The sequence below is a fragment of the Drosophila ficusphila genome, unplaced genomic scaffold (genome assembly GCF_018152265.1).
Source record: "Drosophila ficusphila isolate 14025-0441.05 unplaced genomic scaffold, ASM1815226v1 contig_414, whole genome shotgun sequence".
Lineage (NCBI taxonomy): Eukaryota > Metazoa > Arthropoda > Insecta > Diptera > Drosophilidae > Drosophila > Drosophila ficusphila.
The window spans coordinates 9,209,235-9,227,618 of NW_025064328.1; the positions used below are offsets into that span (position 1 = coordinate 9,209,235).

General features: G+C 42.3%; 1 protein-coding gene across 1 annotated transcript in view; it reads right to left on the reverse strand.

The window, feature by feature from the left end:
- Positions 1 to 16,284, reverse strand: part of LOC108090384 (semaphorin-2A) — a 49,859-nt gene extending 33,575 nt beyond the window's left edge. The window contains exons 1-2 of the mRNA XM_017189032.2: positions 16,090 to 16,284; positions 1,720 to 2,304 (exon numbers count right to left, since the gene is read on the reverse strand). Of these exons, the coding sequence (XP_017044521.1) occupies positions 1,720 to 1,897 (178 nt within the window). The 5' untranslated portion in view covers positions 1,898 to 2,304; positions 16,090 to 16,284. The remainder of the gene's footprint in view (positions 1 to 1,719; positions 2,305 to 16,089) is intronic.
- Between the last annotated feature and the right edge of the window lie 2,100 nt (positions 16,285 to 18,384).

Below are 18,384 nucleotides of genomic sequence, written 5' to 3' on the forward strand. Positions count from 1 at the left end.
AAGTTTTCCACTCCAGCGGCGGATAGTAATTCCCGCACTTTGTTGGTTAAAGCGGATTACTTACTCACATTCATCCGATATGCGAAATGAGTTTTAATTATTCAGTGACAGCTCAGTAAAACGGGAATCTGTGTTGGGCTAAGCCCGGCTTTCAGTCCATAAAAAGTCCACTTGAAAACTAATTAAACACTAATAGTTGGGGCAAAAAAAAAAGAAAAAGAAAAACAAGAGGGAAAAAAGAAAAACAGAGAGAGAGCTTGGCTAAAATAAAACACATCTTAAGTGGCGGAAGTGACGGTCAAGATGGGGATGCTGCAAAAGGGGTGAAAAGGGGGAGGTGGTAAGAGGTCCTGCCGCTGAACAAACAACAAAAAAGCGAAGACCGTGCAGTCGGGCAAAAGTTTTTAATTTTAGTCGAGCTCCGGCGGAAAAGTAAAGTACAAGGAAGCACAGGCTGCTGCGCGCGAATGAGTCTATAAGTTCCACGATCCGCACTCTTCCCTTTGGAAACCCCTTTGGAGCTCCCTATCGACTTCACACAATGCGGAAGAGAAATGTCTTGCCGATGAAATAAAACAATGGCAAAACAATAGCAATGCGAACGAGTTCTGGGTGCCAAATGGCCAGGGAGCCGGGTGAAAAAGGATAACAGACGTCGCCGACGGAAGTGGAGCGAAATGGCAAATCAAGAAAAGGAGAATGGGAATGGCAATGAGAATGAGATGGAGAACGAAAAGGAGATGTGGGTGGCAAATCCGCTTAAAGTGAAAATTATTCCTTTTGGCCATAAAAAGGGAAACCCCCAAATACACAGACACACACACAGCCAAACACACACACAATCATCATCTATTTGGGCTTCTTGGCATTCGCGGCTATGTAAGCTGTTGACTTATTTCCCAAACTTCGATCCTGGCCCTCATCGCATTGTTGTGAATAGTTTTGTTCGGCGGAGCTTAGCTGGCCGGGAATTCGAGGCCGAACAAAGTGAGGCAAACGTTTAAGCCATTCTATTTGTATTTCGCATTTCCCCATGCAGAGACACTAGGGAAAAATATCTTATTTCTTTTGGCTAAGCAACGGTTTAAAGGCATTTCGTTAAAGTTAGGAGTCTCTTTAAAAAGTTGATGTATCGCATTCTTGTTCGTTAGGGAAGCAGGAAAAAATATCCCGGGGCAAAGGGTTCTAAGAAACACAAATTGGAATTTCAAATATATTTTCTTAAATTACGTGGAGTGAAGTATGCAAAGCAAACTAGGGTAAATATCCTTTCCTTTTTTTTCGTCAAAATTTATTACAGATTTTTTTCTTAGATAACTACAAAATGTTGGAATATATTTTTAGGAAAGACAACAAGTCAATGAATGATTTTGTTAAACAGACTGACTTTTCCACAATATTATCTTAAGAAACATGTAGCTTCTAAGGCATTTTTGATAAAGATATCAAGAGATATCTATATAAAACCTAGAATTTAAATTGGCTTTCTTATACAAAAATTTATTAAGATAAATCTGGAATATTAACTGGCATTGTAAGCTACTTTTCCCTCAGTGCAGCGACTGTGTTAGTCAAACTGAATTTAGTTGCTGCATAAGACCCCTAATCCGGCCACAAATTAGTCGGTTCTCCTTGGCCACTCACTTACCTCAGTTGGCTGAGTGCGGGGAATGAAATGCGGCGGGTGGACACGGAGCTGACTAACTGGATGGGACTTACCTTTGTGGTGGCGCAGGTGGTGGCCAGCAGCCGAGCCCGTGCAGCAGGGCGGCTCGTAGTATAAATTCCAGGTGTTCTCATAATCCGCCCGGGCGAACTCCACGTGGACGGCTTGGGCCACAAGGACGAGGAGCAGAGCACTGAGGCTGCTTAGCCGGCGGTTCCCCGTGGCACACATGATGCCTAGCCAAAGTTTATTCTATAGTATTTGTTTGCTTTCGGGAAGCAGCTTCAATCACTTGCTTGACCACTTGTTCACTAGTTCACTGATTGAGCAATCTTTTACTTGGCATTGAGCGGCATTTATCTATGCGATATATTTTGTTTTTGTTTTGTTTCGGGGAGCAGCGATCGTCCCGTCACACACACATGTTCCTTAGCTTCCGCTTCCGTTCACGATTGCGAACTCGTCTCCGTTATCGTTTTCGGTTCTGTTTCCGTTTCCGGTTTAACTGTTCACTGTGGCGCGCACTTCGCGAGCAGCAGACACGAACTGAAGGCTTTCGCAGCGAGGAAGTGTGTTAAATAAACAGGCTCGTCTCGAGTCCGCTCGTCTCGTCTCGTTTCGTTCAAGTTCGGAAAAGCCTGAAAAGAGCGGAAAATTCGGAGAGCATTATTAGTTGGGAAAACGGCGCAGGCGCAGTGCGGAAATTCCCGCGCGATGAGTGGATTTCCCAGTAATGTTTGTGTTTATGCCAAGTGTATTGAACTCATTTGCGACGAACTGACGGACGGACGGATGTGCAACGTGCAACGTGCAATGTGCAATGTGAAGCGGAGTCTGCAGCGGCAACATTTTCAAGGGTAAATGCAGCAGACACTTTCGAGCTGAAGTGCATACAATGCCACCCAACCTCCAACTCCTGGAAAAACTGGACAGCCCAAAGCGAGGGCAGACGGCTAGACGAGTGAAGGGTTTTCCGAGGGAAAGGAAAGGAGGGGAAGGGCAGGAAAAGGGATCTGGGAAAATGACTGAGAATCTGAGCTTTGAGCCTAGCAGACGCCTGCACTTAAAGTACGCTCGTGCATTATTATTTATGCATATGCCCGTAGTTGTGTGTGTGTGTGTGTGTGTGTGTGTCTGGGAAATTCTTCTCTTCTTTTTTTTTCTTTTTTTGATTTCTTTTTTTTTTTTTTTTTTTTTGCATCGCGCTGCGTCGCGTGTTTCAATTTGCAATGCAACATTGTATGCTGCAAAAAAGTTCTCTAAAGCCAGACATAAGTCACTCAGACAGGCCCTGAGGGGGCGGGTAGGGAATGGTGGGAGGGGCCAGTCGGCCAGACATAGTCGAGCCCAAAGACAATTAGGCATTGTGTGAGTGTGCGGTAACCTTCAGACAGTCGGCTCTTTCGAATGTCTTGCAGCTTACTTTCCCCCACTGTCCCTGCTGTTTGACTTTCGAGCTCTGCTCGGGAACATAAATAGGAGTTTGAGGAGTGGCGAGGGGGGAGGGGGAACAGGAGCTGAAGGCCAGGACTGCGGTCAGTTTTAGAGGGGGGAGGGGGAGGACGGGAAAGTTTTCAGGAATTTTCGGAGACTTTTGTTTGACAGGTTAGTCCAGCTGCACTGTGGCAAAAGTCGGGATTTAATTATGAAAATACATTGAACAGATTTAAATCATTACATAGTTTTTACCCTTAAAAGTTGTGTGCATTCCATTAATTTTAATTGTATATAGTAAATAATGGTTCATGAATAAAACCATAAGCAACATTTTCAAGTTTATGACTTTGCACTCTGCATTAAAGAAAGATTGTTTACTTTAAAGAAAGCCTTACGGATTTTATGGTAAATAAAATACAAAGCTGCCAATAAGTTTACTTGCAGAATAATAAATTTAATCTATTTTTTATGAGCCGTAAGTGTTCAAGACTGTCTTAAAATAAAAATGTGTTCTAATTTCTTTTATTTTATTTATAAGATGCTGTAAGCTCTAAAAATCTAAAACAAAAACTTACTAATCAAAATGAAAGGAAGTTTACCTACTCAAGCTGTGATGCTTATGGGGTCTTTAAGATTCCGAAACTGATTTAAATTGAACTGAAAAGGCTCCCCACTTTATTTACATTGAGGTAGAAAAACTACCATCCTTTATGTATTGTGGCCTGCCGTTCAATGCCCCCATTTTCTCGGCGTGCTGCTGAATGTTTGGCCCTAATGCCATATGGCTTCAATGTCCAATGCAGCCGTCAAGGAAAGGCCAAGAAGCCGGCACCCACACACCTGTCGTGGCCAACGAAACGAGCTCCACAATTGCCTTATAAATGCCCTCAAACTTCGACTAAGCCCAACGAAAAACTTTGATTAATGTGCGCTTAAAGAGGAACCAAATACGTGGAAAAAGCCAAGCAGAGGAGAGCAGGGAAAACCGCCACAGCAGCAGCAGCAGCGCAGCAGGAAGAAAAGCCAAGCAGGCGGGAAAAAACAGGGACAAAAGTTTTCATAACTTAAAGCCGGAAAAGAAGGGAAAGGAGGAGGAGGAGTTGGAGGAGGAGCAGCTCTAAACGGCGTGCAGCCAGCGGCTTCTTAGCCAAAGCGCAGTACAAAAACTTGTGCAATCAAGACGGGTTAGCAGGCGGCGGTTAGAGGGGCGGGGAAAGGGGGGAGATGGGGGGTAAAGGGGAGTCTTTACTGGGAGCAAGGACTGCAAAAGGTTCAAGGCGCCGCACAACAATGTCAGGGACCCGCTGGCAGGACGAAGGAATCACAGCGCGAAAGCGTTAAAAAAGCGAATTGTAAAACAAGCAGCAAACAAACGAGCAACATTCGCTCAGGGCTGCTACAACATAACTTCCCCCCTCAACCCTCTTTACCCCCCTTTTTCCTCTCTTTCCCCCCTCTTCCCTCCCCCTGTTTCCACACACAAAGTAGCCACACGATCCCAAACAAATTCCCCCCTTAAAGTTGGTTAATAGAAAATGTAATTCGATGCATTTAATGTTGGCAACGGTTGCTGAATGGAAATCAGTCTGTGGCAACGCAGTATGGGGGAAAGTCTCTACCTTTCCCCTCCCCCTTCCCCTCCCCCATCATTTTGCTGCTGAAAATTGGCAGGCTCTGTCTTTGTCTATTTTTATGAGTTCGCATTGCATCCTGGCGAGGTCCTGGTCCCTCGTCCTTGTTTGAGTTGCTTACCTAATCCTTGCAAACAAGTTAAAAACGTTGTAAAACAAACAGCGCTACAAAGTGGGTGGGTTCTCTGGTTTTCTGGGTGGGTGGTGCATACTTTTTGGGGGTTTCACCCATGGAATGGGTTTACAGTCGGAGTTCCCTAAGTTGAATTTTTGGCAACTCTCACAGAATTGTGTGGCAATAGCGTTTAATGGTTAAACTTTACAGACTTTTCTCTGCAAGTCTTTAAACTTCTTGGAGACATTTTTGGAATTAGCCAAATTCATGGAATGAGATTCTAAACGGAAAATTGGCTAAGAAATGCGTATTGTATTAAATACTTTCAAAAGGCAACTAATGAAATATTGGGAATAACAATTCCGTCTTGTTGCCACGTATGATCCACCCCATAATATCTTGCAAATGCAATAACAACATTCTTGGAAATGAAAACATAAAAACACATCCCTGTGACATCTGTTTGTTCGAGAAATGGAAGTTTGACTGTTTGAAGTTTCGGGAGTTTCGGGTATGAGAGTGTGGGAAAACGAAGCGATTTTGACTGACATCGAGTGCCATGAGAAATACAAACAATCAAGCCCGGCAGACAGTTGCATTCCCTCGACCACCAGTCATCGTTTCACCCATCCCCTCCCACTTTTCCACCCTCGCGAAGTTTGCAACCCCATCTGCCCCTTTTGGGTAACCTCAGCAACCTGCGGAGCGTGCCGCAGCAATGAAAATGAAGCGACAGCAATGCTAATAGAAATTAAGCGAAAGTTTCTGGGGTGGAGGGGCAATGCGGAGGAGTTTCTTTCCCATCCAATCTCCCATTCACCCACTGCAACCACCTGCACCACCACGAGCACCACCACCACCAAACTCCTGAAGGTCGCCGTGCAACGCTTGCTTTCATTTCGTTTAGCTGCCATTTATTTGCGACTATTTACATTTGCTTTTATTAATCATAAAAAAAGCAATGGAACTGCTGAGGAACGAGAGGAATATTTTGCTGAAATTGCCAAAAACGTTGACGCGGCTCGTGACCTCCGCCTGTTCGACATTACCACCGCCACTCCCCCTCCGCCCACTTGGCACTTCCTCCTGAATCTGGCTTAGTATCCTGGTGTCCTGGCCTGTGTGCTGCACGAAAGTGCAATTTGATTTTAATGGCGGCAAAATGTTGAATTCTAGTCGCATAGCCAGACAGACGTAGAACCCTCCTTTCCCCTCTCCCCTCCCCCCTCTCCCCTTCCCTTGCGTTCAGATCCACACGGCCATATCCCCTTAGCTGTTGCTTCCTGCCTGCAATCAGGAGCCATTTGTGTTTGTCGTTGATCCTCCTGGTGCAAGCCTCACGCAGCTACATTGGGAAAAAATTCTTTTGTAAAAATAGCTAGGAACTACAATTATTTAAGGGGACTTATATTATACCTATGCTGAGTTTACGAAAAGTTAGCAATGAATACAAGCCCAAGCATCGTAACTTTGTCTGAGAAATGTGGCAAAATTGAAAGTGTAACTTTATTAAAACAAAAAGGGTTAATTGCTGTGGATTTCTTCAAAAAGCGCTTTTAAATGTCTTTTAATGTTCGCTTCGATTGCGATCAATTTAATGATAATTAGCATACTTTTTGATTTATAAACAATAACTAAAATATTCCACACAAAACTGATTCCTCCATTTTAAGTATTTTAATTGAATAAAATTTTTGGTTTTATTTTACCATTAAAAAACCCGAAATTCATAGCATAAAACCTATCCCTTTCTAAGTTGTACGAAATACAGCACTCTCTGGAGCAAAGTTTCTCCCAGTGTAGACACACACACGGACACTCTCCCCACGGAGTGTCGTCTGCCTGGTTCCGTTTTGCATTTTGATTGTTTTTTATGAGTGAGTGTGCGAGTGTGTGTGTGTGTGTGTGTGTGCAAGTGAGTGTGTGTCGCCTGGAGTACGTGCGTGCATTTGTTTGTTTGTTTGTTTGTTTGCCTGCGCTGAATGTTTGGCCGAGAACTGAGGCAAACAACCGCTCGTCACTGTCATTAACGTCATTGTGGCTCCGGTCAGGAGCAGTACCCGCCACGCCCCCTTTCCCCCTCCCCCCTCCCCAAAGTCCACCGTGATGTCCTGATGTCCTGGGTCTGGCAATCGAACGCCGAAAGCGTCTAACAGTTTTAAATATTCAAACGACATTCTTCCACTGGCTGTGAGTTCCCTTCCCCCGAAAATTTCACTTGACCAAGGTTTAGTTCAAGGTGGAGTACGCAGAGAGCCATGAAAACTATCAATTATTCATTTATTTTCATTTAATTGACTGAAATTTCTGGCGACGCACGCACAAGTGCCATTTGCATTTTGTTTTCCTTTTTTTTTTTTGAGAGAGGCACGCCTTCGAAGGAAATTTATTGCCAAAGCATTGACCTTTGGTTGGGAATTAAAATAAACAGTCACCAGCTGAATGGTTTCGCAATATAAAAGATGTTCAATCTATTTTTAACTCAACTAAGTGGCAATATAATATTTATCAATATATTTTGGCAAGCGTTAATTCAGGGAAAATAAAGGAAATACCTTTTTTTGCTGCTACTTATGGCTTTAAGTGCTTGTTAAATTAATAAATTATTTGCATCGACTGTATTAATATTAAATAACATCTTAAAACTCCTTTTATTTAGTTTTATGATATATTTATTGGTTTCTAACCCACTGTCCAAGGAAAAAGCCAAAGAGTGAGGTGCTGGACTGAGCCTTCCGCCTTTGTTTGCTGATGTTTGCAGAAAGTCAAGTCGGGGTTGGACCTGCCTGACTGTTGGTGAGTCCTTGATAAGGGTCTCCCAGCGGCACGCACATTGCCTTCCACCGTCCACCGACCACCGACCACCTTCCACCGAAAAGCCACCCAACCACCCACCACCCACTCACAATGCAATGCTGTGTGCAGGGGCTTAACTCTAGTTTATTTGTTAATGGTTTATTTATTAATTCCTGCGGATTATCACATCAGACAGACATTGCCAATGGCAACAAGATAAGGCACGAACGGACAACGGAAATCCATATGCCATTTGCTCGCTGGGGGTGGGAGTGAAAATGGGTGGAAAATGGAGGCGGCGGCGGCGGAAAATGCTTATCGGGCTGCGAGAGCTAATTCACGCCCCTCCGAATCTTGAGCAAATTGCAAATTTGTGTTGAACACTTCGGCTCGTGTATTAATAATGGATAAGATTTGGCAGACTTAGCTGGCGAAATAGTTTCCCACATGCACTATATACTATATCCGCTTAAAAGTGCCAGAAACATGCGTAGACAATTTCCTTCGGCGCGGGGAGGAGTTGGGCCGGAAATTTGAAAATTTTCAAGCAACTCCGAAAGGGAAAACTGCAGGGAAAAGGGAAGGAGGAAAGAAGGAGCAATGAAGGAGGGAATTTTCAGCAGTGCGTTTGACAGGCTGTGAGTGTTCAGGCGTGTGTGAACTTCCGCACATGCACACACATACTAACACACACACACACACACTCGTGCGGGCACTCATTCAAGGAGAAATAAATTTTCCAAAAATGTATATCCACTGCAAATTCCCAGCAATTAGTAAATAAAATGTTTCAACTAAAATTTTACCAACCCCGAAGTTCACAAAGGACAAGGGAAACGACTGAAAATTGAGCAAGATTCGAATTTTTCAGAGGGAAAAGGAAGGAGGACTGGGGGTGTTCCGAAAAACCTTTTAAAGTATTCAATAACATGAAAATGCCAACCCTGCTCCACAAATAACCCCGGCCACTTTCATTTTAACCTGATGGACGTGACAACAAATTGAATTTCTCACGCCTTCAGATTCGGTTGCTACAATTTTTTTTCGCTATTTTTAAACTCGATATGAAAGCCGGTGCGACCCCCTTAAAAGCATATAAATGTCATCAAGTTCATTTTAAGCGAAAGGTTATCGCTGGAATGTCATAAAAAAGGAGAGATATCCTAGAACTCGATTCCGGCGAGCGCATCGAATTTCCAGGACTTCGGGTTTAATCTTGAAACGGTTGGAATTTTGATTATTTAAACTCTGTCCCCAGCCATAATCATCAAAATAAAGCCACTTAGCCTACTTCCCCTCCCCTCGGAGGCATAAAAAAACAAAATTGAATGTCAAATTCATACTCCAGTTCAAACTCAAATTCAAATTCAGACTGAGTCTGACATTGAAATTTGCATATGCCATGGCGGTGCTTACGTGTTTTGTTTGCTCTTTGTTTTCTGTTTTTCCCCCCAGCCACGCCCCCTTCGAATATTTTCCCGGGGGAGGAGGCGGTGGAGGAGCGTGGCGGCCTTTGAAGTGTGCCAGCATGGCGCTTAGCTGCTGATAATCCTTTTTAAATAAATTTGTCGGCACAAATCGTTATGCCAGCCCACCCACCAGGGGGTTTCCCAAAACGCACCTTTTCTGGTTTCATTTTTATTTTTTTATTTTTCTTTTTGGTGTTGCAACCCCTTTTTCATATCGTCACTGCGTTTTGTAGCCATGGCTCACTCTTTTTCCGTGTTTTGCTAAGCATGTTAATACACAGGAAATTAAACACTTATGCGGAAGTCATTGAAAGGCAACTCCCACACATGTGCACCGCGAGAAATTCGTGCCAGTATTTTATAGTTTGCAGAAATAATTGAACTACATCCGTATAAACGCTTTCTAACTTGCTTAAAAATTATTTTCTTACTAAAAGTTAATTAGAGATTTCGAAAGGTTTCGATTATATATTCAGAATATTCAGGAAAAGAGCTTAAAATTATATTAAAAACATAATGTTTCAATAAATATATTCAATATACCTATTTAAGTTCAAAGAGGATTAATCATTTTCATATAAGTATACAAACACCTACGTTTTTTATGAAAAATAACTTTTCTAGAATATTAATATGTATACAAAAGATTGCTACCACCTGCTGTATGGTTTTTTTCAGTGTAGTCAAACGTACTGCACCCCGGGCATTAAGAGGAATTTGAAAAGCGTCTGAGCATTCAATTATGCACAGGACAATGGCGCACTGGGGGCAAGGGCAAGGTAATATCGGCCTTATGGCGGCAAGTACAACTACAGCACCGACGTTAATGACGATCCAAGAGAGAGGTAATGATGATGATGAGGATGATTGCTGGGCCTGAGCCGATGTACATGTAGCACCCTTAATAGACACCCCAAACACATTAACACACAGCCGACAGAGCCAGAAAACTGAGCGGGAAAACAAAAACCCACAAAGCTATGAGCATGAAGAAAATTTCATTTAGTTTGCACTAACACGCTGTCAACAAAAAAGGGGCGGGGAAGAGCGGGGGGCGTGGAAAAGCTGTAGCTGTGTTTTCCCTTCGCCGGGGAACTTAAGCGATTTTGCATTTCATTACGGCTTCCTCCTCATTTTTTTTGCGGTAAGCTCTCGCTTCGCAGCGGCAGCATCAAAACAGAGCAGACAAAAACTGAAGATAAACACAAATACATAATCCAGAAGGGCACACAAAAGGGTTAACCCCCCACCCCCCTTCAACCCCCCAAATCCCATGGCCACTATCCGTTCTCCTTCAGCCAAATCTGTTTTGTTGGTAACGGCTTGAGTTACTTAAATACTTTGTGCGGCGCATTCGAGCGCAAAATGAGGCACGGATTGACCCCCACAGGATTGTGTTATAAGATAATTGCTTAAAAGGATAAAATCCTTCGGGGAGTGAGCCACTCTCGGGGGGGAAAAACGCACACAGTCCCATAAAGATGGACAGAAAGCGAACGCACGTATGGGGGACTTCTGATTGCTGGCGGAGCAAAGTTTCATTAAATCGTAAATTGCCATAATTCAACGATTTACATTAGCCGCTCTTTAAAATCAGGGTTAAGAGCGGAGTGGAGTGGAGGTGGGGGGCTTAGTGGAGCACAGGCCAACAGCCAGACATCGATTAAATTGCGCAACAGAATGAAGCAATAAACATTTAGAGGGCTCAGGACCCAGCAACCGGCAACCAGAACCAGGACCAAGCCAACTCGAGCCAGGACCAAAGCCAAAGCACACGACAAAAGCAGAAAAATTATCGCAGTATGTGTGTGCCACTCAGCGAGATACACTATTCAAAACATCGATATCTAAAAATAGAGCAAATGTTATCTGTTCTGTGTCTATAATCTCAGCAGAGAGAGACTTATTAATCTCGAAGGCATTGCTTTTATTCTTGAGTAATCTATAGATCCTGTTTTATTAAATACTGTTTTGTTTTGACTTTTAAAAAGATTTTCGTGATGGTGTTTCAAAGAATGTTATTCATTACTTCTTAATTAATTATTTTTTTGGGAATATATAATCTTACGAGATTAAATAGATTATTTAAAGAACATAGAGATTATGTTAGATTATCAAATATCTTTATCTATGTCTTTCAGGTTGTTTTGTGTATATTATATTTATAGTAACACATTAATTAGATTATCAACATTATATTTGAATAAAACTTCTCACTCATTGCTTTTTGTGTCTCAATAATTACTTATCCCGCAAAATATTATCCTCATTTGATGTTTTTATCAAGTGCCCATATAGAAGGGTTTAATTTCAACCAATATTTCTCTCACTGATCTGTTTGTGTGGATATTTGCCAGTGGGTTAAACGTGTGCACATCGACATCCGCATCAAATGGCCAAGCGACGTTTAGCAGTCGATAAAGTCATTCAGTGCAGCACGTGAATGCCGGCTAAGTTATGCATGTGTGCGTGTGCGAGTGTGCGTGTGTATAGTATGTATTGGCCCTCTGCCGTTTTGCCCCTCATTTTACGCTTTTGTGATAAAGTAATCAGCTGATGCCGTCGGCCAAAGTCCAGCGAACGAGCGATGTCGAGCGATAGCCATCGATGGCCATCGATGTCAACTGGGGGCCACGACACTGACCGTCGGTAACCGCAAAATGTTTATTGATTATTTGCCACGCACTCGCCCACTCCGATGCGAAATGCATTTTGTGCGGTTAAATATTGACGAAAATTGTATGCAAACTTTCCGAATTTATTTACTCAACAAATAGATGGGACGAAAGGGAAAAAATGTGTAAAATAAATCAAACCGAAGCCAGTCATGCCGAATTGGCCAAAACAAAACCGAATTGGGCAAATACCAAATCAAAATAGTTCGGCCAAAACAAATAGGGACATCAAACGAGATGGGTTCGCCTGCCCTCGAAAAGCCTCTCTGGACAGTTCGGCGTCTAGACGGTATTGCATTTCGGCCATGGCCAATAAAGCAAATGCGAACATTCGTCCTACACTAAAAATTAACAACGGCGACGACACGTTTCGACCGACACGGGCAAAAAAAAAAAAAAGAAAAAATAGGCGACGGGAAAAAGGGGGGGAAAAACGGGGAGCGGGCAAAAAGCATAAACCAAAAGACAGACATCTGACAGACGGCCAAATGGAATAAGAAATGGCAATGAAAATAATAAAAGTCCCGAATGAAAGAACACGGACCCAAAAAAAGGGGAGAGCTGGAAATGGTGTGGCCATGAATGAAAATCGGAAAATGCTAAGCAAACACACACACTCATAGAAAAAGGCATAACTCCAAGCGGATCTGTGTGTGTGTGTGTGTGTGTGTGTGAACAGGTTGTGCACTGAAATAAAAACGCAACAATGCGCAATCATCATTATCGTTAAAAGAGGCGCTTACAGAACTAGACAAATTGCCACTTTAGAGGGCCAGGAGCAGCGCTGGACCAGGCCAAAAGCCAAAAGGCTCAAAGTGGCAACAGCAACAGCAACAGCGACGGCAGCAACATTGGCAACACTTGCAGATGGCACGGCAGCAACATCAAGAGCTACAACAGCAACAAGAGCGGAAGTTGGCGGCCACAACGTGCCGAGCGGACCAAGCAAGCGTCTATAATGACCTCTGGGCAAATGGGCCAACACGCACACTCACACTTATGCTCACAAGCACACTCGCACACTCACACACACACACACTCGCAGCGACCCCGCATAAAACCAAAATGGCGCACATTAGAGACCTTCGCCGCACAGAAGTATGCTACGCTTGGCCATTTCAGGCTATGTTGGCTAACCGAAAACGACCAAAGAGCAAAAGAGCAACAAGCCAGCGCACACACAAAAAACAAAAAACAAAAAGAAAGCAGCAACACGAGAAAAAAATAACACTCATAATCAACTGCCGGCGAGTGAACAATGAATAGAATCAAACAAACCCAAATAGAAGCCGAGTTCAGCAGCCACATCAACGGCAGCAAGTTCAAGGTTCGGCGTCTCATTGCTGGCTTTTGTTTAGTCCTCGGAAAAGCATAGGCCAGCACTTTTTTTGGCCTTAATTATAGACACGCACACGAGCACAAAACATGAAGGGAACAATTATGTGGGCTTCTGCACAGCAGCAACAGTCAAGCGCAGCAGAAACATGAACACAGGATTCGTTTAAATGCACAGGAAAAAACCTATAGGTGTAATTTATACTAAGTTAATACTTATAGATCCTTGTTTAAATACTTTCTTAACAATATAAATTACAAAGGAAGAAAAACTAAAGCTAAATAAATATTTTTAGGTTTTAAAAGAAGTTCAAAACTATTGTGTAGCAGCCAAATCATTTTATTATTTTATTTTTTGATCTAAGTAATATTCTAATTACTTAGCATTAGGTAGCCACGTAAATAAAAATAAAAACGCATTAAAAATTAATTATTCTACGAACTGAAAGCCTTTAAATGTATCCCCAACTGTTTCTCATTCTGTAAAATTTGCACCTAAGAGGAATCCTTTCTCTGTATGGCCCTTGGTAATTTGCTGGCATCTGAATGCCTTCCAAGAGCCCTCATTAATAGGAGGGCTAAAACCCTACCCCTTCTGGCCTTCTTAACAGCTCTGATTGCTGCTCATGCAATGGCGACAGCAATTATTGTTACAATTAAAAAACCATTAGCCGTAATTTGGTTGCTTTTTGTGACTCCTTTTTCTCGGCCATGTCGAGTGCGAGTATTTGTTTGATTGGGCCGCACGACACTTCCGCTGGGAAGTCGGAATGAAAGGCCGGAAAACGCAATGAAAACATTAATTTGCCGCCTAAGAATCAATAAGAAAAAGTGCGCAAAGAGAGCCAGGAATAACTAATCCCCTGGCTTAGGTATTTACCCCCGATTTCAAATATTCATGGTAATAACGCAGAAATTGCTTAATTCCATTTAATAAGCTGAAAATTTCTCTCTTTCTCTCTCCTTGTTACAATTGATTGTGTACACACGGTGGGTAATTTACTTGGAGAATGTGGCCAACTTTGAACTTAACTATTTATGAAATTGAACTTTGCCTTCCATTAGCGCATAATTTTCCCAGTCCCTCGAGCCCCCCTCGATTTCGGAAAACGCTCTTCCACTTTTATTTTCCCTTTTCGATTTGTTCCTTTTTTTTGGCTCCTCTTTTTTTTCGTGCCGCAGCACACATGCAACATGCCGCACGGAGCAAAATGGCCGCAAAGTGATGGGCCTAGGCTGCCATTGATTGGCAGCTGTCTCACATGGCACCCCCCTTTCCACCATTTTCCATAGCCCCTTTTCCCCACCTCCCTAATCCCGAGCTGCCCCCTTTTATGCCACCAGCTGAGTGTCAAAGGCGCTTAAACGCTTTGAGCATGCCGTCCCCCTTCCTTCTCCACCGCTCCTCATTCTTCCCTTTTTTTTTTTTTTTTTTTTTTTGGCCACGTTCTCTTGGCCTTTTTTCGGCTCCGGCCAATCTTCTCAGATTCTTTTATGCCGCGCCACTGCGAAGCGAAACTGGCTGAAATGCTTTTTGTGCCTTTGCATTTAATACTCTAACTGGCGGCGGCAAAATGCCATCGCGTTTTTTCCGAAGCCTTTGCGAAATAATTAAGCCCTTGTCTATTACGGATAACTAGAGGAACATTCTTCCCAACTTTAGACCACAAAAACGCTACGGCTTTTGGAATAGTTTTCAAGATTAATAGCCAGCATTTCACTTTTATTCTTATTTTAATTTTAATTATGGGGGAAATGGAAAAATTCCTTTAGATATAATAAAGCAAACGGACCATAGATATTTCTTAGAACAACACCTAAAAACTTAGGATACATAGCAGAAAATTGATTTAAAATTAAATACTGCTTTACACAAAATGTTGAAAGATTTGCTAGATTTTTAAGCATTAAGCAAGATAACCTTATTTTATATTGTTTGCATATTAACATTTTAAACTTCTTTCCATTTCTGTTATTAGTTTTTTAATGTAATATTGGTTTTCTCATATTCCTCTTTTTTATAACAAATACTTTACATAAAAATATGTATTTTGATGAGTTTATTATTACAATCTCAGCATAAACCGCGGAACTGAATAAACTGCTGATGGTACCAAATACCACACTTCATTCACGAAACCACGTTTCTTAGCTTCTGTACCACATAGAGTAAGGCCATAAGGGCATTTAACTGGCGACTCCGAGCACTTTTTCTTAGCCCTCTGGAGCGGTTCTACGCTCATAATCACCAAAAAACAGACGGAGGGTCGGAGTGCTTTTGAAGTTCTTTCTGCTCCGCATTGTTGTTGCTCTCGGGGCGCCAAAGGGGGTATGCATGCAGTGGCGTAGCAATAGAGGGGCGGTGGGAGGAGGGGCCGAGGGGGCGGAGGGGGCAAGGGCATGCGAAACAACCTCGACATGCGATGCAATCGCCAGCGCGTTTTTTTCGACCAGCTTTTGTGTCTTGGTAGCGTTTTTTTTTTTTTTTTTTCGGAGCCGCGAGTCGCGAACTGCAAGTTGCTGGTTGCTGGTTGCTAGTTGCGAGTTGCGACCAGGTGGCTACTGTTACGGCCAAGATATTGCACACTTTGCTCAGACAAAAAGGCGAGAGAATTCCGCTTAGAGCTCTTCTAAGTGGCAATAACAATTTGGCCGTTTGCATTTGCGATTTATGCGCTGAATGGGCCAACTTGGACACTGCACAAATGCAAATGGCAACTGATGGCCAAAAATAACTCCTTTGTCTTGCTTTTCTTTTTCTTTTTTTTTTTTTTTTTTTGAGCCAGGAGAAGAGAACGGGTTGCAAACAAGTCGCAAGTCTGAATCAACTGGTCAGCGAGGGTAATGCAAAGTGAAACACGCTTGGCAGGTAGCGCTCAGGTGGGATTCTGATTGGATTCCGCTTGGCGAACTGGAGATTGGGAGAACGTTGCACAGACTCGCGGATCGAGATTTGTATATTCACCTCACTCTGGAAATTGAGTCCCCTGATGAGTTGCACACAAGATTCGTTTTTTGTTATGCTGATGCTTCTGTGATTGTTTGTTTTTTTTTTTTCAGACACTGCTCACTGTTTTCACGAGTTTTCAATTGGGTTTCTGGCTGCGCTTTTCCGCTTTTCCACTTTCCCGCTCACCATCCGCAAAAGAGTACCGTTCGAGTCGCGATTTAAAGTCAAACTGAACAATCCGTCGCTGTTGCTTCGCCTCCGAAGTTTTCGCATATATCTTCGGAATTCAGTTTTCGGCCTCGGGTTCGCTCTCATTCGTTTCAGATTCGCCAAGGCGAGTGTAGAATGAGCGTAAGGTAGTCTCGTCGGGTCCGTAATTAAATATATCTTTCGTTTTCTTTCTGATTTGATAGAACTGATCTTAAACCTTTCTTGAGATATCCTAATTGATTATTCAAAGGCTTTCTAAATTTAGCTGTAATCGGTGACAGGCAAATGTATTGACCTTCAAGACAGAGTTTGGAAACTCGGGATTGACCTTTGTCAATCACCCCACCATATGATATTATCTTTGTTTGTTATTCAAACTTAACAATCGGTTCCCAAACGGTTGGACAAACATTTTCCCAAACCGTTGGACAACATCGTTTAAATTCTCTAAGAGAACGCAAGAGAGCCGAGAGAGCCACGCGAACGATTGCGGACTGAACCCGAATGGTTTTGCACCCGAAGAGACGACCGCGTCGCAGTTCGTTAAAAACGAGTTTCGAGCCTGGAAATGCCAACAAACTGTTACTGGGAACACTTTAGGACCTGCCGGCTTTTTAACAGTTTGTTTTGCTGTTGGGCTTACTGATTTTGTCTGGAGGAACAACCCAAAAAATGTTAAGGTTAATGCTGTAAGCAAAAATGAAATGTAAGAAGACTTTCATTTACCAAATAAATATTTATTGTAATGTAATTATTGTTTAACTAGACGCTTACTTGATCAGAAAATGACAAAAAACTATATTTTCAGCTAACAGAGGTTCTGTAATAAACCAAATGTGGCATGCCATTTCCAGTTTGAAATGTTATTTACAAAATTAGTTATATTTCTCGTATATTTCTTTAAGACTAACAAGGATTATGGTCCCAATACATACAATTATGTGAAACCTTTAAAATGTCTCCCTCTTCTTGGCCAACGAATCTTAAAATGTTTTTCATGTAAGTCCCATTTAATTATTGCAAATTGCAATCGACGAGAATAGTAAATCACAACCGACTGCCGCACAGCCTTAATTAATCTCGGTTATCAGTGGTTGTGGTGGGCGATGACATCTCCGTAACACCTTCTTTGGCTTTTATAGAACTTTCACTTAATTGCCATAAATTAGAAGTGCCGATACGTGTTGCATTAAAATTTCAGATCCATTCGGTGGGCGGCCAATCAAGTGATTGACCACAGATTGCGCGGCGGCGGAGGGAAATCGCTTGGAATTAGGCCATGTGAAATAATTTATGCTCGAATTAATAATGGCACGTAGCCAATCATTTGAATGCGATTTAATTAATTTCCCATGCCAACCATCACCTGGATCAGCCAACTCAGGGCCGAGAACTAAGAAATGGGTTCCAGTAATGATAGGACTTGAGCCACTCGTCAGTTTAGATGGATATGCACTACTTACGACCGCTTGTATATCAATAAAATCAAATAAATATATCGTTTGATGCCGGGGCCATCCACCTGAGATCCGCACGCATATAAATAACCAATGATGCGGCATTTATCTGCCCACCACTCCACCTCCTCCTCCTCCTCCTCCTCCTCCTCCTCCTCCTCCTCATCCTCATCCATTCCCACTGCTGGCCATCAGTCTCGGCTTACGTTCCATTTAAAATGGTTTTCGGCCGTCGTGGGGGCCATTGAAACTAAAGACGAAGAAATTGTTCTTTGGGTACAGAGAAGAAAAAACAGGGAACCTATTTATGTTTTCAAAGCCATAAATATGTAGAAGGTTTATAAATTAAGAGAAACAACAAATAGTTAATAGATAAATAAAAAATGGGTTTATAATGGCTTTTATATTTCATTTATAATATAAATATTTCATGTTTATGATATTTTCGCTTTAAGAACAACAAATGTATAATTTGTATATTATCATACATAGATAATAGTAGAACAACTTAATAGATTTTTTATATTCCTATTAAGTAATAAAACTGCTATTAAAAAGGTATACTATGTATATTTATTTTAGAATTCTAAATAATACATTTAGTCCTCTTGGCTTTCATGTTTTCTCAAAAACTAAGGAATCT